Below are 25,860 nucleotides of genomic sequence, written 5' to 3'. Positions count from 1 at the left end.
GCCTGCATTTTTACATATTCATCTAAACAATGCTCTCAGCAGCATGGACGGCATTGGGATGTTAGTTACCTGTAAGTATTTCCAACTTATTTTTACTTTTAAGCAAAATAATGAAACATACCTGTAATACCAGGGCCTTGAATCACGTTCAGTTTGTTTTTGTATGTTGCATGCGCACGAGTACGCGCACGAGCACATATGTTGCTGGATGTAATTCACTTAATGGCCACCGGCGTCGCTAATAACAAGAGTTTCTGAATTCTACATACAGTATAGCCCCTTTAAGACATAAAAATATGAATAATGTAGCACTATACTGTTAAAAACAAAGGTTCTTTACTGGCGTCAATGGTTTCATAAAAGGATCTTTACAGTGGAAAACGTTCTTCAGAATAGTCTATTAAAATGTTTGTGTGTGTGTGTGTGTGTGGTTTTTTACACCAAGAAAAATTGTTCTTTTAGAAACTTGACTTAAATGTTCTTTGGGAACCAAAATGGATCTATGTCATTGAAAATATGCAAGACCTTCACTTTTAAGATTGTAGAAGTAACAAATTATATAATAATGGTGTACTGCTGTGAGACATCAAGATAAATACCAGTGCATTTTGTTTACAAAATAAATGAAATTCAATCTTGATTTTTAAGCCCTGTAATACTTTAATGTACCAGACAGTAAAAGGCACTTTAAGGACTTTAAGTGAGCACCTTATTAGAGAGGAAATAAATAAGCATCGTCTGAGCAATCATTGCTGTCTCTCCCTCTTTCTGTTTCACTTTTTATTTCTCACATTTACACTCACAGTCTCCCACTTTCTTTTTCACAGTCCCAGGCATCATTGCAGGTCAGCATCCGTCCTGGGTCTGTTGTCTAATTAACAAGACACAGCCAAAAAGAACCCTGGCCAAAAACAAAATAAAGCCCAGAAATCAATTTAATAGAAACTAACAAGTTCATAAAGACAAAACTTTAAAGTTGTGTCTGAAAGTTTACAAAATGACAAAATTTTAAAAGCCTTTATGTTTGATGGCTATCACAATAAAATTCATATAGGTTCAAACATTCTTTAAAATGTCAAATGACTCAAGGGTGAGTAAATTATGAAAGAATTTTCATTTTCTGATTGAACAAACCCTTTAAGAGTTAAGAGACAGAAAAACAGACAGACTGACAGAAACTGCAGAGTGATACATGAGACATGAAAGTAGTACTGATATGTTGCCTTTGTGTGATTTTTATCAGGGCAGGACTTATAATAGGGCCCAAACATAACCTCAACATACCTATAAACTACAAATGCCCTCAACTAGAACATCATTATAGAGTAACAAAAATACAAAAAATTTCTTTTTGACTGAGCAAAACAGGATTTTGTGTCTGAAAGTTAGTACTCAGTAACTTGTTGTTTATTGTACATTTGAAATCATGCAGATATTCAGAAAAACAGGACTCTTATTTGTGGGATAGGCTAAGTCCTATATCATGTTATAAAAACAGAAACTCATTAAATGGCAATTTATATATATATATATATATATATATATATATATATATATATATATATATATAATATATATAATCATTTTGATGACATTTCTGCCCCACTATGTGTGATGGCAGTGAGATGGGAGAGAGTGCTCAAAACTCTTCAGGTCGCATATATCATCCTCTGTAAAGAAATGAAACATTATCTTTTTAGATGTATATGATTTTATCTTTCTAAATGTACGCTCTTTTGAGCTAAATACTTAATGGAGCTGTTTAAAGTAGCCTTGTGATCAAATTAAGATGAGATTCAATACGTGTGTCCTTCTTCTATGTGAAATAATCATAAATACCAGTTTATGCTGTTTGAGTATGGCCTCAAATGTAATAGTTGGAAGCTGTTAGCCCAGCTGGCCCGTTTAGCCCTTGCGTATGCAGTAGAAATGCGGCTAATAATTTCTGAATGGCATAATTAAACAAATCAAATAAATGTAAGCGGGCAAAGGTGGGGCCCGTAAAAAGCAGGGCCCATGGGCTGCAGCCCAGTCAAGCCCAATGGTAAGTCCGACCATGCTTGTTACTCTAAACTTAAACATGTAAGTTTGTCAGATAGCACAAAGGCCGGAGTAAAAGAATATATATGTGAAAAAATTATTTAATAGGCCACTCTATCAAAAGAGTAAACCATTTCAAGCCAAGTATATTTGGAATACTAAGTTATACTGTTCTTAAGTTCCTCGAACAAAATATTTAATAAAAGAATAGGCCAAATATAATTTGACTTGTTCTGATAAGTACATTAATAGACAAAGTATACCCTCTTATTTTAGTTTAAAAGAAGTATATTAATAGCACAGCTGAATAAACTCATCCTCAGATGGACCCTTTTCATATTTAAAAAAAACAAAAAGTCATTATATGAAATTAAAAAATTATTAAATGAAATTACAACATATATAATTTTAGTGTTCCCATTTACCCCAAAAGCAAAAGAAAAAAAATCCATGGTGGCATTTCTGACTTTTTAAAAGTGTTCAAGAAGTCTGTGGAAACACATCATCAGAGTTTGTGAAAAGGGTCCATATTTGACTCTCAGTAGCATAACTGATGAATGAGAATCAAATATTTCAGACAACAGTGGAATAAAGTGAATTCAGTCAAAAAAAAAAAAAAAAAAAACTGAAGGTCTGTGCCAAGTGGTTAATGGGGCTTGCAAGCTCTAAAGCCAATTAAAATTTTGAAGAAACCATAACTCAGGTTTATAAATTGACAGCATGTATACATTGACAGCAGCTTCTCACATTATCTCTCTCTCTCTCTCCTTTTTCAACTCTTTCTTTTACCCTTTATTTTCCTTTCTCTAATGTCATCTTCTAAAATATACAGTTGCATTTATTTTTCTAGTTGAATGGGGCTTACCCAAATTAGCCACTCTGGTGCACGGCTGGGCACCATGGGATGGGTGTGCAGCTATTTAAATAATGTCAGGGCCTGCGAAGGGAAGGAGGGAGCAGACAAGCAGACTAATAACCAGATTTCAGCAACATGGCACTCTCACTCTGTCTTTCTCTCCCCTTTCCCTCTCTCTCTCTCTCTCTGAAGAAAATTATTTCTTGGACTAAAAATACCCATATCCCTGCCAAAAATACTTTCATCTCCTAGCACCAAAGATGTTCTAATTCATTAAGAGCTCCACCACCAAATGAACCTCAAGTGAAAGAGAGCATGAGAACAAATAAATTAAGGATCGAGCATTAATTAAACGGAATAGCCACACTGACGTTTTCAACATATTATTTGGCAATGTGAAGGGAGCATCTATACTGCACATTCCTGGAGAATCCTCGTTCTGCTCAGGTTGCCGCTCTCACGGATCATGTAACACTGGTTTATCCAAATGCCTGAGGAGTCTTTTACCAATGGTGTTGCAAAAATGTCATCACACTGTTTTTGTCAGGGATAATATGGCCAATTAGTGTGAACACAGACCCAGGATGATAAAGAAACACAAATTGCAGGTCGTGCTTTGGATGGAGCTCATTCAGGAGTACAATAATTTATAGAAGTGAGCAGCACTCTATGGCATTTTTAGGCCTATTAATTCTTAATTGTTTACAGAGGAATTTGTTTATGTCTCTGCAAACACACAGGCGGTGCATTACTGAACGAAAACGCAAATTGAAGCTTAAATAACATAAATGACTGTTAAATGGCCTTGATTAATTCAGTTAACCATCAGAAACCTTCTGATCTGTTTTCACATCTTAATGAGCACCATCTCATTGTATATTTGTCGCATTGGTGAGCATGTTTCTAGTTATACTGGTCACTGGTTAGCTGGAAAGTCTTTGTGTCACATGTGATTTGTGATTTGTGTCACATGTGTCACCTTTGTGGTTCCTGGTGCCTTGCAAAAGTCATAAAAACCACTATGCTTTTTGCCTTTTTTAGAAAGCTTGTAAAGGAAAATGATTAATATTCAGCCTTCAAGCTTTATATTTAAGGCTACATCGAGTCGAGCAAACCTATGGTCTGTTTTCTGCAGTTAAGAACATAAAGCCTGAGATACCGTATCCAACTTTCATTTCTTTTGAAACAAAGCAAGCACTATAAAAGGGTGTAAATTATTAAAGGGAGAGTCTGAATTTGAACCTGCACTGAAAACTGTGCTGACTTACTGTTTTTGGATTTTCCTCTCTCTCTTTCTTGAACCGGAACTGAGATATATCTCTAATTGGACTATTTTTAACCCGCCGTTTCCAGTCCATACAGCTTCCTGCGTGTTTGTTGGGTGTTTATGTTAACGAAGCTATCAGCGCTTATCACAGTCATCAGTACCACGTTGTGACACCCAGATATACAAGGGCATTCTCATCAAGAGTGCAAGCACACACAGCCATATTAATGACAGAGCTGTTTTTATAAACCAGTGTAAAGAAGAATATTGCATTTTTATCAAGCCAACCATCTACTAATCTTTGGCCACTGATGCAGACTGTATGAGATACATTTTGCTTCAGTGAACATACAGACCATATAGAGACCAAAACACCATAGACTAGAATACTTTTGGTATGCTGATTGTAGTCCAAAGCTAGCTTTATTTTTAATGTTTTTATTTTAATATATTACTCCTGATAAATCATATATTCAGGTACAAAGGAAAAATAAATACAAAAGATCAAACAAACATTGAATGCTAATTTAATTCATGTTTAAACAATGCCTGATGAAGGTTGCATGACCGAAATGTTGTATTAAAATTAGTAAGCGGTGTGCATATTAAAATGTAACATATATTTGTTTGATTTACCATAAGAAATTCATTTAAATCATGCATCAGAGCTTTTTTAATAACAGCGACGAAGCTCAAAATAAAGCACCTTTCTCTCACTGTGTTGCTTCTGCATACCTCATGATTCCTAACTGCTAAAAGTACATAAATAAGAAAATAATAATAATAATAAACATTCACTTGGTCTACATTTCTAAAGTGAAAGTGTGTGTCTCTGTGTGTGTGTGTGTGTGTGTGTGTGTGTGTGTGTGTGTGTGTGTGTGTGTGTGTGTGTGTGTGTGTGTGTGTGTGTGTGTGTATAGATAGATTTCACATGTGAAACTGCCAAAAGGTGTCTTGTAAGTGATAGGGTTATGCTTAGTGTTTAGTAATGATATTTGACTATATTTGATATTTGTATTCACGCAGTCATAGCTCAAATTGTCTGATCTAGGTCTCCACCTAGTGACCATTACATGATATTGCGGTTAGTTATTTTACACATCCTATATGCATTAGCACTCAAATCTAATTACTACTAATCATCATTACTTCTACTAATGTACATTTACAGTTCAAATTAGATTAAAAACTACAACTCCCTGTAATTCTACTCAATAATGAGTTATAGCTTTGCTCGAAGTCCCAGTGTCAGTTTACAGAGACATGCCAGTAATTTGACCTCCCGCTGACTGCAGTGACACAGGAGGCAATCTAATGACAAACTAATGACAGTCTCCTGGCAACAGAGGACGCTGATGATTACACCTGTGGCTTCCATCTGCATAATCCCACATCTAGAAGAGAGATTCGGCGTTATTGAAATATTTTCTATTTATTGGTTAATTGTTTGCTTTTATAAATCATTAATGGAGGAGGAACGAGAACCTTATTGTGTAAGACTTCTCAAGGCACCCTGTGAGAGTTCAGATGAAGTGAGCAGGTGGCTGTGCAGACGTATGAATCTGCCCTGTGGGAAGGGTCCAGAGGGAAGGTATGACTTTGAGAGCATGGTTGAGACAGATAGACGTGCGTTCTCCAAATTCAATCGTGGAGCCCAGCTGCCTGATGAAAGAGCTCCTCTGGCACCGCTGCGTGGCGATGTGTCTCTAATAGATCCGTGCTCCGGTCAACTGAGTGCAGGGGCACAGGTGCATCTGGAGGCAAAAAGCAGAACCCCATTCATTGACACGGTTTACACTGCATCCGATCTGTTGGTTCCGGCAGGAGTGCGAGACAGGCCTCAGACTCCTCCAACCAGACCCTCGGCTCTGATATATGACATGTCTGAGCACAAGAGGTGGAACTCCAGGATGAAATCAGAGGCAGCATTGAAGGCAAACCTCGGCGGTAACTGCAATCTTTTTTGTTATACAAGTTTGGGCTGACTGCAGCAGTGTGTAACAAAAAGCAATTTAACAGTATTAGACTCTTACATATTTATTAACAAATTCCATCTTTGTTATCAGGTTGGACAAGTGCCCAGAGTATTAAACACCCCTCTCAGGACAACCATGAAATGAATGCGGTCAGTCATAGACATGCTCAATTATTCATCCCTGCTACTGTGATAATACTCCTTTATGCTGTTTGTTCGAAGCTTTGGCACTTTTACATTTACATTACATTTACATTTAGTCATTTAGCAGCAGTGTTAGGCAGTAACTAATTACTAGTAACTTAGTTACTGTAATAATATAACTTTTTGCAGTAACTAGTGTAACTAATTAATAATAAGATTTCAGTAATAATATTACAGATACCATCCATAAAATAGCTTAGTTACTTAGTTACTTTTGATGCCTAAACCCCGCTGATTTAAAATCCAACAATCAAATAATTTCTAGATTTATTTTCATAATTTTCACGACTTGCACATGTATGTGATGTCCCCAGTGCAGCAGGCAAGCTTGGAATATGGAAAAGCTTACATTCAGCAGATAGAAATATTGCATTATATTGATTTTGTCAGGAAAAAAAGATGATCTGAGCACTGTTGTGTAAGTTGTGGCTTTACTTTACTCTGACATTACATCCCACCCACATCCCTCTGATCAACATGCATGTGGTACATTATATTACAATAATTAAAAATCTTTTTGGAAAATTAAACAGTTTCTTACAAACTTATGTGATTTGATAAAATACATAATAAAATATATTAATATATGGGAAATGGAGAAATTACAATTAGCTTCAAGCTGCATAATTAATGAGATCAGTCACTATTGTGTGTTTAGACTGTTTAGCAGACGCTTTTATCCAAAGAGACTGCGATCCACTGTTTTGGTCAAATGATGAGCAGAGGCTTTTGTTAATCCATTCTAGAAAAACGTGGAAGATACACAGTTTACAACAAAATGGTGTGAAGAAAAAAGTAATGTAACTAGCAGTGCAACTAATTGTTGTTGCAATCAAAAAGTACAACAAAAAGGAGCAATAGTATACGCATTACATTCTTTGAGTAACTAGCCCAAGACTTTAGCATCTTTTATCCAAAGCGACTTTAACGCAGTACAACAAAAGAGCAATGATACGCAATGCTATTTGTTAATTGTACAGTACACGTAGCTATTTTTTTTATTATATAATAAATAAAAAGAAAACAGATAATATAGAATTGAAAAAGAATAGAGCAAGTTAGTGCTAGAGGCCTTTTTTGCTTTTGTTAATTGTATAATAAATAAAAAGAAAAGAAATATAATACAAAAAAATAGATAAGCTAGTGTGATTATTTTTTTAAGAAAAAAAGCAGACAGTAAATAAATAGAGAGTGCTAGAGTTAGAGGGTCAAATGAAGATGGAAGAGATTTGTTGTTAGTTTAAAGAGGTCATATGATGCTGCTTAAAAGAACATTATTTGGTGTATTTGGTGTAATGAAATGTGTTTATGCAGGTTAAGGTTCAAAAAAACAATATTTTCCACATACTATTGTTTCTCCTCTATGCCCCGCCTTTCTGAAACATGTCGATTTTTACAAAGCTCTTCGGTCTGAAAAGCAAGGTGTGCTCTGATTGGCCAGCTATCCAGTGTGTTGTGATTGGCTGAATACCTCAAGCGTGTGACGGAAATGTTACACCCCTTACTATATACTTTCAGGCCACGTCCCGGTCAGAACACCGGCAGGACAAGACAAAAACAATAAAACCTTTTACAAACAAGGCATTTGTTGCATCCAGTGGGGACATAATTACGGATTATAATGACTTATACTGTCTTTTTACAAGTTGTGTTGCATCAAGCCGCATAAACATAAAACCATGTCTGAATTTGTGATCGGAGAAATGACAAACAACAAGCACTACTCTACACTGCTGAAAACTCGCATTTGAATCATCAGTGGCAAATCCTTCAAATATGAAAACGTACTTACAGACTGTGAGACAGAACAGCCGGCATTGTAGTCTACTCTCCTAGAATCAGGAAACAGTCCTCCTTAAAATGCGCAGCACACATCTGAATATTTTGGTTGAACTGTTCTGGAACAGTGTTGTAAATACAACTTAACCACTGATTTCTAGTTGTGTCCTCTTTTGGAAGGCCAAACAAAGTAGTTTCGCTTTTACAACAAAACACGCAGCGTCTTCGCAACATGGAGGCTGCAGTGGCAGCAACAATAAGCCTTCTTTCTTTGTGTGAACATTTGGGTGGCGTTATGCAAATCTTCCCACATCGAACATGTGGAGGCTTGTTTAAACAAGGTGTTTTAGGAGGGCGTGGACGAGTCTTAACTTTTATAAAGAATATCTCTTTGGGTTTAAGACTTTAGTCTTTGTCGCATCATACGACCCCTTTAAAAGTCCTTGAAAGTGATTTTGTGCCTCTTTGGGTTGGCAATTGGCACAATATACGTTCACTTGCACAACTCAAGCTTCTAGATTATTTATCCAGTATTTATCCAAGCTTCTGTCTATCTGTCGGCACCGAAAGCTTCGTGGTTAGTGCGTCGACATGCTCACAGCGACCCGAGTTCGACTCCTGTCTGGAAATCCTTTGCTGATCCTGCTCAGAGGCGTGTCTACGTGGTGGCCAGGGGTGGCACCGGCCCCCCCTGAAATTTGGCTGGCCACCCCAGGTGCCCCCCCACCAGATGTCTTGCGATAGACTTGTTTTTAGTAAATCTCTAACTGCATCTGGCAGTGGCGGATCCTGGCATATGTGTATCTCCTCATTATACTTAATTTTAGGCTGTTTCTATAGCGTGATATTTGACAGATATCGAGAGCGCATAATATTACGTGATCCATGTAATGCGCGAGCACGAATCTCCACTCGCAAGTGGATTTCCTTCACTCACACAAAACTGGATGTGTGCTTTTAAATATACATTGTTCTTTTATGAATTGGCTCTGCTTTTGCTCAGAGATTACGTGTATGCTCAAACGTTCTTGCATCACTGACGTAGAAGCGCTTTTTTTCTAATTCAGATGAGAGTAGGGCTTATCTCATTAAAAAGCAAGCTGATTATAAGTCAGAACTAGTTATTTATTTATTTGCTCTACCCAACAAACATGGACGTCTATACGACGTGCAGATCAAGTCTAAATTGCGTCGGTCGGTCTGGACCATATCTGGACATTTACTCGACGTGCAAATCCGATCCATATCTGAACGTCAAACGTTATGCAGTTCAAAATTTGACCGTCGGGCTAAGGAACTACGTCTTTACAATGTGTGAACAGGTTCAGGAAATCGACATCGCTTTTTTTTAATATACATATAAACGCAACAAAGCAATCCTTTGATTTCTGATTTAAATATCACATGTACCCTATATAGTCTTCTGAAACATTTAGGTATTAAAATGATCTAATATGTAAATGTTTAAAAACATTAAACATTTATATATATAATTACATAATGTGACCATATAAAATCTTACATGGATTATTTTTTGGTATTCAGATGGGGATTTTTCACTGCTTAGCATTAAACAGAAACAGCAGTTTACATCTGTATTAGATCTATAAATTAAATATAGTTAATTAAAGTTATAGCTCTAATGCCCAACACATATTTTCTCCCTTCTATTGCTTTTGGTCATCATTGTGTCAATTGCGTTCGAGAGTGAATCTGGAATAATATGCTGATGTCATTTCCCGAAACTTTGCACGTGTGTGGCTGAAAAACGTTCTACATCTGGACGTCAAGACTACGACGTCTTTTGAGCGTGCCCCAGATATGAGACCATTTAAAATGCTCTAGACACGCCCCTGATCCTGCTCCCTTCTCTCCACTCAATGGACCTTTCTCACATTTTTCACATACAGGTCCTTCTCAAAAAATTAGCATATTGTGAAAAAGTTCATTATTTTCCATAATGTAATGATAAAAATTAAACTTTCATATATTTTAGATTCATTGCACAGCCAACTGAAATATTTCAGGTCTTTTTATTGTTTTAATATGATGATTTTGGCATACAGCTCATGAAAACCCAAAATCCTATCTCAAAAAAATTAGCATATTTCATCCACCAATAAAAAGAAAAGTGTTTTAATACAAAAAAAGTCATTCAAATAATTATGTTCAGTTATGCACTCAATACTTGGTCGGGAATAAAATGTGCTTCAATGCGGCGTGGCATATGGAAATCAGCCTGTGGCATGCTGAGGTGTTATGGAGGCCCAGGATGCTTCGATAGCGGCCTTTAAGCTCATCCAAGTGTTGGGTCTTGCGTCTCTCAACTTTCTCTTCACAATATCCCACAGATTCATATGGGGTTCAGGTCAGGAAGTTGGCAGGCCAATTGACACAGTAATACCATGGTCAGTAAACCATTTACCCAGGTGTTTTTGCACTGTTAGCAGGTGCCAGGTCGTGCTGAATACGAAATCTTCATCTCCATAAAGCTTTTCAGCAGATGGAAGCATGAAGTGCTCCAAAATCTCCTGATAGCTAGCTGCATTGACCCTGCCCTTGATTAAAACACAGTGGACCAACACCAGCAGCTGACATGGCACCCCAGACCTTCACTGACTGTGGGTACTTGACACTGGACTTCATGCATTGTGGCATTTCCTTCTCCCCAGTCTTCCTCCAGACTCTGGCACATAATTTTCCGAATGACATGCATTTGCTTTCATCCGAAAAAAAAAAGTACTTTGGACCACTGAGCAACGTCCAGTGCTGGCCTGTAGCCCAGGTCAAGTTCTACATTTGTTTCTGGATCAAAAGCACACGCCTGTGCACGGTGGCTCTGGAAACTCCAGACTCAGTCCACTGCTAGGTCCCCTAAGGTCTGGAATCGGTCCTTCTCCACAATCTTCCTCAGGGTCCGGTCACTCTTCGTTCGTTGTGCAGCGTTTTTTTGCCACACTTTTTCCTTCCCCACAGACTTCCCACTGAGGTGCCTTGATACAGCACTCTGTGGAACAGCCTATTCGTTCATAAATTTCTTTCTGTGTCTTACCCCAGGGTGTCAATGATGGCCTTCTGGACAGCAGTCGGTCGGCACCCCTTTTCAGGTTTTGAGTAATGAACCAGACTGGGAGGTTTTAAAGCCCAGGAATCTTTTGCAGGTTTTAAAATGCTCTTCAGATGATTAGGTTACTCGTTTAGAGAACCTTTTCATGATATGCTAATTTTTTGAGATAGGAATTTTGGGTTTTCATGAGCTGTTATGCCCATCTATTAAAACAATAAAAAGACCTGAATATTTCAGTTGGTCAATGACCTAAAATAATAACAGCAGTCAAAAGAGAGAAATTTTTTGAGAAGGACCTGTAGTTGGGTTAACTTGAAGAGCGGTGAATGGGAGGGTGAAAAACTCCAGGATAGTGTTTTCATGGCTTTCTGAGAGAGACTGATAACAGCAGTCAAAAGAGAGAACGATGTCAAATTTACCATCCCGCATTAGAAACACCCGCGCATTAGCGTAAACTATTTTTTTTGTTATTTGATGCAAAAGTAATATAATACAAAGAATAGTGTTATACATGTACATACATTTAAAAAAAAAAATACAAATATGAAAACCTCATATTGATGCTGATGACCGTTAAACGCGTCACCAGTCTTGTGAAAAGGGTCCATACTTTCCTGCCATCTCTCCGCTGTCCTCTCAAAATAAGTATTTATCCACTAACGTTAAATCAAATCTTAATTTCTTTTAATAATTTATATAGTGTGCCAGACTAATTTAGGGTGTCTCTGTTGCACATGACAGCACACGGTCCGTTCTCATCATGAAACAGGATCTCCAATAATTGAGTTGCAGTATGAATGGAGCAGAATGTTCTGCCTCCTTTGACGCGCGTTCATCGCGTTACCCAATCAGAGCTCTGTGCGCGTCCCTCGAGGAACAGTTGCGTTGGAGACAACCAACACTTTTAAACCCAAACACTTTGTACTGATTCGGATTGTTCCACTGACGGTGAATTAAAGTAGCCTAGCTGAGTGCCATGATCATGAAGCGGCCGGTCCGGTCCTTATCGACAAGCGTCGATAAGAAGCACAATGAGAGTGACTCGGAAAGATCCATTGGAAGTATGGTAATGTAGAAGTTGAAACAGTGGCTGATTTACAATACAAATAATCAAGCAGCGATGGGCCTATTTGCCATTATAAAACTGATAGTACTGATTTTACGGCACTAAACATTAAATATTCATATGAAACGAGCTTAGAAATGGTTCACTCAAAAATGAACATTCTGTTATCATTTAGCTACTTATGTTACTCCAAACCCATAGGACTTTTCTGTCTTCCTTGGAACAGAAAAGGAGAAAAGGAGAACTAACTGGTTGCTTTTATACATGCAGGTACTATGAATGTGGATGGAGCTTTTAATCTAAAAAACCAAAGCACCATAAAGGTATCATAAATTGTTTATACAATTTTTGTTTCTATATTCTGAGAATCTAAACTAGTTGTGTGCAAAGAGCAGACCTTGTTATCCATTAATTTTGACTTCTCCTTGGTGCATCTATATGAGAGAAGTAGCGATGCTCAATTTCTGAATGAATTGTTCATTTGACTCAGATGTTTTTGATAACTTGGACTGTCTGAATCATTTGTTTATGAACTGAACTGATCTGTCTCTTAAGTTTAATTTATTGACCCAATGACCCTGTTTACATGAAGATTATTTAACAAGGTTTGGGAAGGGTAATCCAACTAATCAGCATGGAAAGAGCTCTTTATAGCCGTCCCTCACCTCTGTTCCGAGACAGTTTTGAAGTATCCCTCCGCCACTCCAACGCCTGGTTCCTATCCCAGTCAAGGACTGGAAAGTACTCTGGGTTTGGGCCAAATTCCAAGCTTGAAATCTTCCCTCATACAGCACGCCAAATATACATATGTCTGTTTCTCAATCCAAAACTTTTGTTATGGCATCATGTGTAGATTAAAGCACATGCATAGAGTCATCACCTACTTTTACAGTAGCTTACTTTTATGGTGCTAACCATTTCCAACTTCCAAAACATAAACAAAACATTCCACTTTCATTAACAAAATATCAAAAAACAAACATACAATAAAAATTACCCACATTCATAATGTGATGTGACATGACATACAGTCAAGAATGGTGATCCATAGTCAGAATTCATGCTCTGCATTTCACCCATCCAAAGTGCACACACACAGCAGTGAACACACACACCGTGAACACACACCAGGAGCAGTGGGCAGCCATTTATGCTGCGGCGCCCGGGGAGCAGTTGGGGGTTCGGTGCCTTGCTCAAGGGCACCTCAGTCGTGGTATTGCCGCCCCGAGACTCGAACCCACAACCATAGGGTTAGGAGTTAAACTCTCTAACCACTAGGCCACGACTTCCCCTTAAATTTCCCCCTTTTGTGTTTTTTGGAAGAAAGAAAGAATTGAAAGAAAGAAAGAACTTAACTTAACTTACATTTTATATTTCCCTATTTTGTCACCCTTTTATATTGGACATTTGCTAAATTATTGCCATCTTTCCACTGTGTCTTTGTATCCCTTTATAGGGTGCAGAACCATCTGTTCTTTCTGCTAGCCCAGCAGCTCGACGATACATCTACACCTCTGCAGCCCAAAGGTCTGATTACTAAAAACTCTCTTAATAGCACAGCTACCACATTTTATTTTCCAAAACTCTCTCAACTTGACCAATATTTTGAAAGATTTCTCTTTTTACCATTCGTCTCTTTATACATTTGACAGGCACTTTTATCCAAAACTTATAGTTCATTCAAGGTGTACTTCAGGGTATGCATTTTGTCAATATATGTGTTCAAACCCTTGAATTTGTCATTGCTAGAGCCATAGTGACACCTATGCTGGTGCAAAGATTATGTGCTCAAAACAAAACAAAACAAAACAAAACAAAAACTTAAAAATAGCCTATAGATCATTTGGTCACTTATCTTTCTTACTATAATTTCAACTGAAATCAATATTTCATGTCCATGTATTTATTTATCTATCTGTTAAACACCCAAAGCCAATGTGCCAGCTGAGTGTTTATATCCCTTATACATGTGATTGTAATATTCTTTGGTATAGAGCTTATGAGGATGTAGACTGGGACTTAAAGTTACCTCCTCGCCACAAACCACCCACAACTACTCTGGAGAAAATGGCTGACCCTGTGAGTCAACGTTTTGTGTTGAAGCGATACCACAGCAGACCTGAGCTGTGGCAGGTGAGTCTGCTGCACTGGATGTGAGGTTACTTCCTGTGAAGATCTGAGACATTAAAGAAATAGTTCACCCAAAAAATACAATTTGCTGATGATTTTGTCACCCTCAGGCCATCTAAGATTTCAATTATTTTGTTTCTTCATGGGAACAGATTTTGAGAAATGTAGCATTACATCACTTGCTCATCAATGGATCCTCTGCAGTGAATGGGAGCCGTCTGATAAAAACATCACAATAATCCACACGGCTCCAGACCATCAATTCATGTCTTGTGAAGAGAAAAGCTGTGTCTTTGTAAGAAACCAATCTATCAATACAATGCTTTTTTTTTTTAACTGCAAACTGTTGCTTTCAGCTAAAATACAATTCCATAATCCATAATATTGCTTTTTCCGGTGAAAATAGGCATTTTGTCTGAATCAGGAGAGAAATACAAGTGAAAACAGTTCTTAACAAATATGTTGGTGTATTTTGATTGTTTTTTGGATATGGATTTGTTTGTTAACACAACTTTTTCACTTCACAAGATGCTAATTGATAGACTGGAATTGTGTGGATCACTTTTGAATTATTATGGTGTTTATATCTGCTGTTTGAACTCACATTCTGACGGCACCCATTCACTACAGAGGATCCATTGGTGAGCAAGTGATGTAATGCTACATCTCTCCAAATATGTTGCTATGAAGAAACAAACTCATCTATACCATGGATGGCCTGAGGGTGAGTAAAATTTCAGGATTTGTGAATGAACTATTTCTTTAAGAGAGATTTCCTTGCTTTCAGGCCATTGGATCCCATTGGAACAAACATCAGTTACGTGCCACATTTAATGCAAGGAAACCCATCAGCTTGTATGTGATTCAAATAACCTTTTATGTTTTACTTTTTTATTTTAGATTCATCAATTCTAAAAATCTGAGCTTTTAGTGTATATTTACAGATGTATATCAGATTGTGTATTAAAAATTGTGTTTTAATTTGGTTTTCTATTATGTTTTCAATTAACAGCACCAGTCCATGTCCAAAATCAGGCCATATACCTTTATACTGGTAAGCAGATGCAGAGATCTTAGAGACATCTAGTAAAGTAATGAACATTACAAAACACACCTGTATACATTATAAATTCAAATCAAATCAGTTGTTTTCTTTAAGGCTGATATTTGTGATCTCACTGTACTGTACAGCGGTACGGTGGGCTCTGAGAACATGGATAGTGTGGATGTCCCAGGAGAGGACTTCGTCCCTCTGACTCTTCTGCGTACCACAATACCTCCTCACACCCCTGCCAGCTAGTATGACTCTGATCTGTTTATACATCAAAACTATTCTACAGAACTTGTTATAAGGAAGCTGTTTTGTTTTCTCTGTAGCCGAACTACTATACCTGGTTACACTGGAAAAGCCCGGTTTGACAGACCATGGACCTCAGGTGTCGGTCTACCTTCTTTACCATATACTCCACAAACAGCAGGGTAAGTCATTTCAGCAGTTCAGATTAAGATATTTTGATTTGTCTGCGATGGACTGGCCATCCCTCCAGGACATTTCCCTGCCACGGCCTGAGACACTGACATTGATTCCAGCATCTCTGTGATCTGGCAAATGGATATATATTTTTTGCTTTGTAACATGATTACATTGAAGATCACTGTTCTCTCATGAACCATAATGTAAATAAAAAACTCCTACAAATGCATATTCAGTAAGGTTAGGAGCAAAAATAACTTTACGCCTTTTATCGCTAATTCTTCACTGTGCGTCTTTATTAAATCCTGACAGGCTACTAACTTAACACCAAAAGACGCAAACTGTTAGTAAATCACGACCATAATGTCTAATATATATATATATATATATATATATATATATATATATATATATATATATATATATATATATATATATATACACACACATATATACACACACAACCTAATGACTTCATATAATAAAGGGTGAATCTTTTCATAAGATTCACCCTTTAATCCCTGCTTACACATTTAATCATTACATCTCCCTGTATGACCACTTTGTCTCAGTAGGTGGCAGCATTGCTTTGTGTTTTAGAAAGTTCTCCTGCAAGTTACCTTTTGTGGTAAACACCACAAATTCTCTAAAAATAAGTTAATTTTATAAATAATATTAACAATGTGGCAGGGAATGGTCAGGTGTTCAAAAATTACCAATAATAAGAGAAGTCCTAGTCGACTACGCCAAATGTGGCAGGGAGCGGTCAGGAGTTTGTTGACTACGCCACCTGGAATACACCGGGACATAAGTCCTAAGCAAAGGGACACAGGTTCATGCCAAAGGCAGGGTGAGCAAAAAGATAAAACAAATCACTTTATTAACATACAATTTATAAAACACAGATACAGCACATCGCACAAGGTCTCAATACATCACGCGTCTATGCCAGTAACTTACAACATAAGTACAATACAATAAGAAAATATAGAGGGAGGTGGCCAGCAAAGACCCTCAGATTTCTAGCCCACACTCAATACCCATGACACACACACACACACACACACACACACACACACACACACACACACACACACACACACACACACACACACACACACACACACACACACACACACGAAAAACCAAGTATTAAACACAGAACTCCATGTGGACACGCAGTACAAGGTACCATGGCTAACCCCTCCCACCTAAATCCACACAACAAACAATACAAAACAATATATAAGACAGACCTAGATGAATTCCAGACAAAGCTATAACAAAACAGAGCAGAAGTGCAGTCAGTTACTTTGTTCATTAGGCTTCAATTAAGATCATTGGAAACCCCTGGACATGCAATAAAAACTGCTGAACAGTGAACAAAAGTTAAGCATAAATTTGTTAAAAACCAAACTAAAAACTCCCCATACCTACCAAGGAAATGGTACAATGCTGCAACACACATGGTCGCTCACCACGCAGGATTACAGCTACAGGCCCATGCAGGCCCATATCTAAAAACAAACAAGTTAATAAGCCTCTATTTAACAGGCAAAAGGGGACTTTTAAAACTGGGACCTAAATACATAAAAGTACATAAGTACATAAAAATACATAAGTACCTAAGTACATAAAAAGTAAACTAAAAGTATACTTTCCCCTTTTTTTAGTTTAAAATAAGTATACTAATAGCACAATTTATAAAAATTCTTTTTTATAAATAAATACCATACAAACATACACACACAAAAACACACACTAATACATATATATATAAATATATATATATATATATATATATATATATACACACACACACACACACACTAAAAACATAATGGTGATCATATAATTATCTAAAGAATAATGCTAATAAATGAAGCCTAATGTTTGTCATGCATATATTTGTGTCAGGTTTTAGTGGTACAGTAGTAAACATGGCCTGTAGCATTAAGCACATCAGAGGATCACTCTGAAGAGGCGTTAGAGTGTTCATTTATCTTCTGATCTCTTTCTCTGTTTCTGCCTTAGTATGTGCAATGTAAAACTTATTTTTTTCAAGCTCCCGCATGTTCCCCTTCTGTCAGTGTCTGCCCTAGATTTACAGCTCTTCAACGCTCTGCAGCGTGTGGTTCTGACTGGAGGTGTGTGAACAGTGTCTTACAGCGTCACTTAGTAGAACCCAACATGATGTGTATGGCTGAACAAAGTTCAGGTCATCTTATAAAGCAGACAGGATGAATAAAGAAAAGAAAGTGGAAGAGTATAATATAATTCTCAATTTTTTAAGTTAAAATCATGAAAAATCATGAGGCATTGATATTTTCTGTGGGTTTCTGAAGAGTCAAATCAGACAGACAGTACCAGGAACAATACCAGCCAGCGTTCTTCCACCCTCCGCCTGCAATGGCAAAAAGTCCTCGGCTTTCAGAATGAGTAGGAATAAATGAGGCATCTGCAGCTCAAGTAAAGAGGAAGAAGGAGGAGGAGGTGTTTGAGAGAAGCACTGGAGGAAAACCAAACTCCTCACCCAGGGACCGGGTGGTTTTTTTGAAAACGTGTTTCCTAGCTGGGCCACAGAAGAGCTGGTATACCGTCTTTTTGGAGCAGACCTCTCCAGATGGCCCTATCCAAAGCTGAGCTGCTCTTGTTGCTGGTGGTAATCGTGGTTTTTACTCAACCCAGATCCATTTTCCTGGAGTCACTTGTGCACTGAAATCTGTTTCCTTTGCCGATAAAACAGGCCTCCCATCTCTTTTCCTTACAGCAAAAAGTCAGCACCTTTGCAGCTTCCTCTAAGTCTCTCCTCCTCCTTATTTGGTGATAATTTAAATGTCTCCAAACCGTTTTCATTCCTCTGCAGCTTTGGCAACACTCAATCACTTGAGAGTGTCATAAGACACAGACTCTGACATTGTTTGCTTTATGGAAAATCAGACACAAGTGAATGATACTCCCTTTTTCACAACATTTATGGACACAGTAGTTGACACATAATGAGTCTATGGACTATTTCCATCAACATCAACATTTTAGGTAAAAATGTATTGGGATTGGCTATATAAGGAAAAGTGTATATTTTAGGTCATATGACTCTTCTCCAGTTCTTGTGAATTTGTACATTTTTAATCATTCATTCGTTCAGTCAAAATGGTCCGGCAGTGTGACAAATTATATATATATATATTTTTGGCATTAAAATAGCCTGTCAGGATTTACTTGAATATGCATTTGTAGGAGTTTCTCTTAGACGCAAAATTTATGGGAGGAGAGAACTGAATCACGCAATGCAATTTACTAACGTTTGCACTCGTCAAAATACTGTTTTTTGTGACATTACTTAATGCTCCAAAAAACATGTCTTAAAGCAGACGCCAATTTGCGCTGCTCTTGTGTTGGTCATTATGGAAATGATATATGGCTGCGTCTATGTTCTTTAATTTGCGGTAAATCGGTAAATCATCGGTAAATCACCCACAGAAATTTCCACTCCAGGGGTTTGGAATTGTGCTCTCAGTTCTCAAGCTATTTTGCACTGTTTAGTAAATCTGGCCCTATACCACTTATACACACACACACATTACATGTTATTTCTCAATGAAACAACTATTTCATTACAGTTAATTATAATCAATTGTTTCATGTCTTTTTTAACTACCCAAGTTATTAAATGACAGAATATTGCAGGGTCAGTACAAGTTAAGGTTGTTCAAAAGCATTCGTGGCATGTTGATTAACACAAAATGTACTTTAGTTATTTTAAAAGTTATTTTAACTCATCTTTCTTTTACATTAAAACAAGCAGTGAGGCACTTACAATGGAAGTGAATTGAGACCAATTTTTGGAGGATTTAAAAGCAGAAATGGGAAGCTTAGAATTTAATAAAAGCACCAAAATTATTTTTTTCAGTTAAAATTTGAGTATTATTTGAGATGTAATGTAGGTTTTGTACTTTTTAAGGTTACGTTTTGGACATAACATTAAACAAAAAGGTTTAGTAAGAAATATATATTTTTTCTCACTAATATCCTTTTAACATGCATATTGATTATGTCTCGTGGCTTTGTGACTAAAACAGTGAGTATTTTAACATTTACAGATTCAAATGTTAAGTTTGTTGGTAATCAATAATGTTTTGTGGTAATCAGGGTTATGCCACATTTGCTGTTGGCTGAATCCAGAATATTCCTTTAATTTGAACATTCCGAGTTTGACAAGTGTTCCATTTCTAGGAGCCGCTCTGGTACCTGGAGCACCCTTGACTACGGACACAAGGCTCCTCTGTCAGGGATGATCACTACTGTCCCACCGGGAAACCCTTACCTTCATCCCAAAGCCCCGGTACTTTCCATGAAAAAACTCTAAAAGGACAGCATGTTCTTTATAAAGAGAAGAATAAATGATGAAGAAGTGTGGGAAATGAAAGTCTCCCTTTTGATGAAATCCAATCTGTGTTTGTGAATAGATCTATAATGATGCTATGTCAATGACTGATTCTCTGAGCTCTGAATAATGAGATGCTTCATTAGCATAATTTCCCTTGATTTAGATGAGTGCTTCTGAAAATGTGGCAGTTATGCCATTGTCTTAAACATTCGGTATGGGTGTGTGTGGGCTCACGTATTTGACTATACTCACAGATCATCTTTCGCATGCTTTTATTACTTTGGTTCATTCAAATAGCACGTACAAACTGCTTGTGGAGCTTAGAGCTATACTTTGTGGTTATGCAGCAATAGCAATGCAAATAAAACTTATCCTGTTATCTTAAAGAAAACAAAAGACATGCATTTCTCAAATGCTCTAGTTTTGCACCCCAAGAACTGTGGTTTGGACAATAAAAGAGAGAATACCAGTGCAGCTTCACCTGCTTACAGGAAATAGGAACATGCTGGTTTCCTGTTTCCCCCTTTGTTGTCTTTGCGCTTCTATGTTGAAAACAGTCCGCTCTGGAAGCAGCTCAGTCGAATCCACCAGTTAAAGCAAACACCAACTAAACCCATGACTGAAAAGTGCTCAAAGCCAAACAAATTCTTTTATAAAAGTCCTAAACAGTGTTCAACTTACAAATCTCGTGTTTAACACATGGAGCTGCGGAAATAAGATTCTAAGTCATTCTAAGTTATGCTTTGCATTATGGGAAAACATTCTCTGTTTTCAGTTAGTTTGACAGCTGAGCCATGGTGGGAATAAACCCTCTCTGTGGTATTTCCAGAGATGGAGATGTGGTTAACTGATAACTAACGTCCATCTTGGGGCCAATGAAAGGGATCAGACTAGTCTTTTGTTTCAGGGTCTGAATGTTTTCTCTAAGGTGACCTTCAGCCCATCACTATGAGCCCACATAAGACAAAGTGAAGGCCTTTCCAAAATGAGACAGACTCAACAAAATAGATGTAAGTTGTTTAAACAGCCTCTTAGGTTACTGAGATTTTCCTAATTATTTTTTAATAGTGAGCTCTTCATCTACAAACAGGCACATGTAATGTCTGTGAGATACATTGATTTAAAGCTATTCCTGCAGTTCAGCAGTAATGCAGTGTGATGTGAAGCATAAAAGTGAACAGTTAATACATTAACTGAATTTGACATTATGAAGGTGCAGTCACATTAGCAAAATTGTAGAAATGTACGAAGCACAGCTCACAAAGAAATCACCCTCAAACCAAGCAACTTTCCGTTGGCCGGCGAAACAAACCCGTGTAGCCCGCTTGAACCTGGTGCGAAATCTGCATAGGAAAATCTTCACCCGAACACAGAATATCAAATGGTGCGGGTTCCTATATTTCACACATGAAAGTTCACTGAAGAATTCCATATGTGACTGTACCTTTACTGTTTTCTAGCTATCAGACCCAGATGCAATGTTAATCAAAAATCATTGATCAGTTGCATATAATTTACCGAACCCAGCACTGATATGTTATTATTCTTAAATGTTTTATTATTGTTAGTTTCCTTGAAAAAGGAAGTGTTAACATGTTTAAAAAAATAAAATAAAAAAGTTAAATGCAAATGATTTACTTTGAATCATGAAATCTATAGCTGTAGTTTAATTTAAGCCATCATATCCATCAGGTGTTTATTTGTTGTGGTGTTGATTCAGCATTGATACAGAAGTACCAGAGTTAGAATAGTAGAAGAAAAAAACAGCTATAAACCCAGAATTACAAGATATAAACTCGGAATTCTGATTTTACATCTCGCCATATGTTCATATCTTACAATTCTGAGGATGAAAAAAGTCAGAATTGTCAGATAAAAAGTCACAATTACCTTTTTTTTCTGTGGGTGTGAAAGGCTTCCATTGAACAGAGTCAGGAAAATGTGTATTTACAAACTAAATGGGATAAATTTTGTTTTCTTGTTGACTTTAGTATAACTTATGTTTTCAGCATAATTTGGAAATAGTGCAAAAAAATTCTGCAAATTATTTTTGGCGACACTTTCAAAGTGAAATATCCAGTGAGTGTAGCTAAAAATGCACCCAGTTTTCTCTGAAATAGATGAACGTGGATCTGCCGATATTATGTTCATTTTCATATGTATCACAACAGTTCAGAAATGAAGTGTCAGATAAGTGGTGCTAAAAGCTTAATGTGCTTAATTGCATTTGAAAATTATGTACCACATACAATGATTCTGTTAAGTGTGAGATAAGCTACTATAGCCTACCATTTAGCTTATTTTAAGAAGAGTGATTTATAGAGTGTTGTGACTCATATCCAAGCATTCTGTATTGCAAGTCCAATGCTTTACCGGGTGAACTCCCGAGCATCTTTAACTACTACATCAGAACATAAGCAGGACATATGGAGCTGGTATGTGATGCAAATGTTAAAATGTTTACTATGATAAAAGTGTTTTAAAATTATAGCAGTATTGTGTGAAGAACTCTGCAAAAAGAAGTATTTATTTATCAAATGTCAAATGAAATCATAATTTGTTTAAAAATGAATAAACATTGTTAGTGTTGTACTGCCACTAGTGTTCACCTGGTAACCACCTGGAGTTTCGAATAAATGTAGAGACACATTTTTCCAATGTGCCTATGTTCATGTTTTGTAATAAATGGATTCAGAAACCTAGCTGTTTTCAGTAAACATGAAGAGAGATCACAAAATTAACAGGGGCTATAAAGTCTCCTTTGACCTCAGTGTGTACAGCAATGCCTGCTGTGACATTTAACCTCTGTCCAGTCTAAGCATCATCATATTTTTTTACTAGTCAAGCTCACTGCACTATTCAAAAACTTCTCCAAAATGTAGAATCATGATCATTATAGACTATACTTTTCTCCACTCTTCTCAACTCCTTAAGCTTAGTTTTTTTTTCTTGTCTACATCGTATCATTGGCTCAATTTTCAAGATGGGGTCACAAACATAATGACTGATTCAGCGACAGTCCTTTAGGGTCTTCAGCATACTCGCTCGGCCGAGAGATTAATTTCCCCCCCGCCGCTTAGTTTTTTTGTGTCATTTCCACATAAAGAGGCTAAATGTCAAGCATGCCTGACTCCCTCCAGTGACACATCCATTCCCGCAGATAATTACCATAAGGAAATTGATGCTTTAGTGTGCAGAGGGGAATTTAATTTACTCTGACATCCCCCTGCATAATGCATTCCCAAAGAAAGTGAGATTTTTCAGCCCAAGATTAAGAATTTAAATACAGCAGACTATTAACGTGATCACCAATCTCGAACATCTCCAACTTATTTAGGTAGTTAAACCAATTATGGATTACATGTTGTTAAAGTTATAAATTAGAGGGTGTGAAAGCTGCTTAAAGATCCATGAAATTATCAATAAGAGGGTGTCTCTGTTCTGTGCTCTAGTACTTTGCTACTGGATAACTTAAGATAATATGTTTATTAGCTGTTGTTAGCTGGAAAATGTTCGTCCTATCAAGTCCAAACTGTTTTGATACAATTAACAGTAAACGTTTTTTTTTTTTTAACAACATTTATTAATCTAGGTTAACAATAATTCATAAATATACTATTGTTCATTGTTCATTTATATTTGTTGATAATACATAGCTAATGTTAATTTACAGAAATTGACATATTAAAATTAAAATGTGTATATATAGAAATGAACATTTACATTGTTCATTGATATTTTGTATTAGAAACTTAAGCTAATGCTGGCATAGAAACCTATTATAAAGTTTTACTGGAATTTCTCATATATTTTACTTGTGTTATTTAGTACTTTTAGCCTGTTTTTCTGCCTTCAAAATATAATTTTAGCTTCCATGTAAAACATTTTAACACAGCAAATATTTTATTCTAAAAATCAATTTCAGTTGAATCCATTAGAAACAGTAATATACATTAGATATCCAAGTTAAAGTTTAACATTTGTTTTTGTTAGCCCTTTAACCCTGTAGGACAAGTGGTTTGGAGAATGGATGGATAGATGATGTTTCTGAATTTATTATTTAAATAACTTAAAGGTAGTGCATTAACACTGAAAAAAAAACACACACACACACACAAAACTGAAATTATAAATATTATTTATTCTAAATATATTATAATATTGTGTTTTACAAGTAAATACTATTTCAAATTTAATTCAATAACATGTTTTACCATTTGTAATTGTTTGTCAAATTTACTATCGATTTCTGTGTGAAAAATGTTTACACTAACCAATTGTTTCTACTCATTAACCAACTAGAACTTGCCTAAAAACTTTCAACAAAACATTTCAAAAAGAATACACAATATTAGACAGAATTTAAAATTATTATACACATTTTGAAAACTTTTTAGAACCAAATATTTTTTTCTTGATTTGTTAATTTATTATTGTTAATGCAAAATGTTAATTTCTCTATTTAATGTTTAAAACATAACAGTCTGTCGATCTTTATTCAACTGAATAGAACACATTCATAATCATTTCCCCCCAAAATGACAGGCTACACATGCTCTCAGCCATACCAGTTAGTGCAGAGTCATCGTGCACCTCTGTGGCTCAGCAAGTCTCCTCTCTGCTAATGACTGGAGCAAGAACACAGTTTGCTGAGTCACCCTACACCAAGAGCATTCCCACAACATTCTCCATGTCACAGCCAGTTTTTAATCCATTTATTATGATGTCAGAAGAAGAAAACTTTCTGGCTCTTACTAACTTACACAAACAACAGGTTGTCCTGAAAAAAACAAGCCCACATCATCCAGGGTTCCCATTTCACCCCACACCCAACTGCCTGAAAAAGTCCTCCTGGAGACAGAAGATAAGAGTGGCCTCCTTCTGAACATGACTCAGCACCAGCAGCTCCTGAGATATGGCTACCTGGAAGGGTCAAACATTTGGATCGCTGGGAGCCAAAAAGACTCTCTTTTATTACGCCAATACCACAGCCATGAGGCAATGTACCAGAAACATCATTAAAAATATAAGGGGGAAACATGGGAATTAAATGACCCTATTTGTTAAAGCCAAAATTGCTTTCTAACTCATTATTTATTGACTATTTCTATAAATATTAATTCAAAAATTAGATCTTTTTGGATGATTGGTAGCAGTATTGTTAGTATTCTGAGTCTAATGATATATTTAAATAAAGTAATATTGAACAGGTCAGACTGCACTGTCACAATCTTACTATATGTCAAAAGAATGAAATTTTAATTCCATCCATTCTCCAAACCACTCATGCTTTGTAGAGTCACAGGGAAATTTTATTGTTAATCAATCAATCAATCAATAAGCAAGCAAGCAGAAAAACAAAAACAAACTGTGTGCACCAAAAGATGCAATTAATAGAATTGTGCCAGGAACTAGTAAGTAATACATCCAGTCTCAGCTGTATAATACTGTTCCTCTGAACTTCAAGTACCCTTCATACGTAACTACAAACTAGAAACTGACAGGATGTACAGCTTTTATCTTAAACAACATCCCTTTAATGCCATGAGGTGTGTTTTCTAAGACCTAATTGAAATCCTATAAGATTAAGTCAAGTGGCCTTCATGACCAGG

The 25,860-nt window shown here is 36.7% G+C and overlaps 2 protein-coding genes across 2 annotated transcripts; both read left to right on the top strand.

Annotated features, from left to right (window-relative positions):
• Positions 1 to 5,488: 5,488 nt before the first annotated feature.
• Positions 5,489 to 6,200, top strand: LOC122147150 (spermatogenesis-associated protein 48-like). Its single transcript, XM_042768300.1, has one exon. It carries the CDS (start codon positions 5,489 to 5,491, stop codon positions 6,146 to 6,148), a length of 660 nt encoding a protein of 219 aa, XP_042624234.1. The 3' UTR covers positions 6,149 to 6,200.
• A 5,876-nt stretch (positions 6,201 to 12,076) lies between these two features.
• On the top strand, positions 12,077 to 20,305 carry spata48 (spermatogenesis associated 48). Its single transcript, XM_019100393.2, has 8 exons — positions 12,077 to 12,254; positions 13,711 to 13,781; positions 14,249 to 14,387; positions 15,172 to 15,239; positions 15,397 to 15,438; positions 15,576 to 15,683; positions 15,762 to 15,863; positions 20,095 to 20,305. The coding sequence occupies exons 1-8, from the start codon at positions 12,165 to 12,167 to the stop codon at positions 20,225 to 20,227; spliced, it is 753 nt and encodes a 250-aa protein (XP_018955938.1). The 5' UTR covers positions 12,077 to 12,164; the 3' UTR covers positions 20,228 to 20,305.
• The last annotated feature ends 5,555 nt before the right edge of the window (positions 20,306 to 25,860 follow it).

The sequence above is a fragment of the Cyprinus carpio genome, chromosome A13 (assembly GCF_018340385.1).
Source record: "Cyprinus carpio isolate SPL01 chromosome A13, ASM1834038v1, whole genome shotgun sequence".
Classification (NCBI taxonomy): domain Eukaryota; kingdom Metazoa; phylum Chordata; class Actinopteri; order Cypriniformes; family Cyprinidae; genus Cyprinus; species Cyprinus carpio.
The sequence above is the reverse complement of the archived record's forward strand: the minus strand, read 5'-3'. Positions and strand labels throughout refer to the sequence as shown.

Excerpts from the sequence above, each read along its gene's own strand:
- LOC122147150 (XM_042768300.1), top strand. The coding sequence starts at position 5,489 with ATGACAGTCTCCTGGCAACAGAGGACGCTGATGATTACACCTGTGGCT.
- spata48 (XM_019100393.2), top strand. The coding sequence starts at position 12,165 with ATGATCATGAAGCGGCCGGTCCGGTCCTTATCGACAAGCGTCGATAAG. Across the intron at positions 12,255-13,710 it reads AAAGATCCATTGGAAGTATG|GGTGCAGAACCATCTGTTCT; the intron begins GTAATGTAGAAG and ends ATCCCTTTATAG. Across the intron at positions 14,388-15,171 it reads GCAGACCTGAGCTGTGGCAG|GCCATTGGATCCCATTGGAA; the intron begins GTGAGTCTGCTG and ends CCTTGCTTTCAG.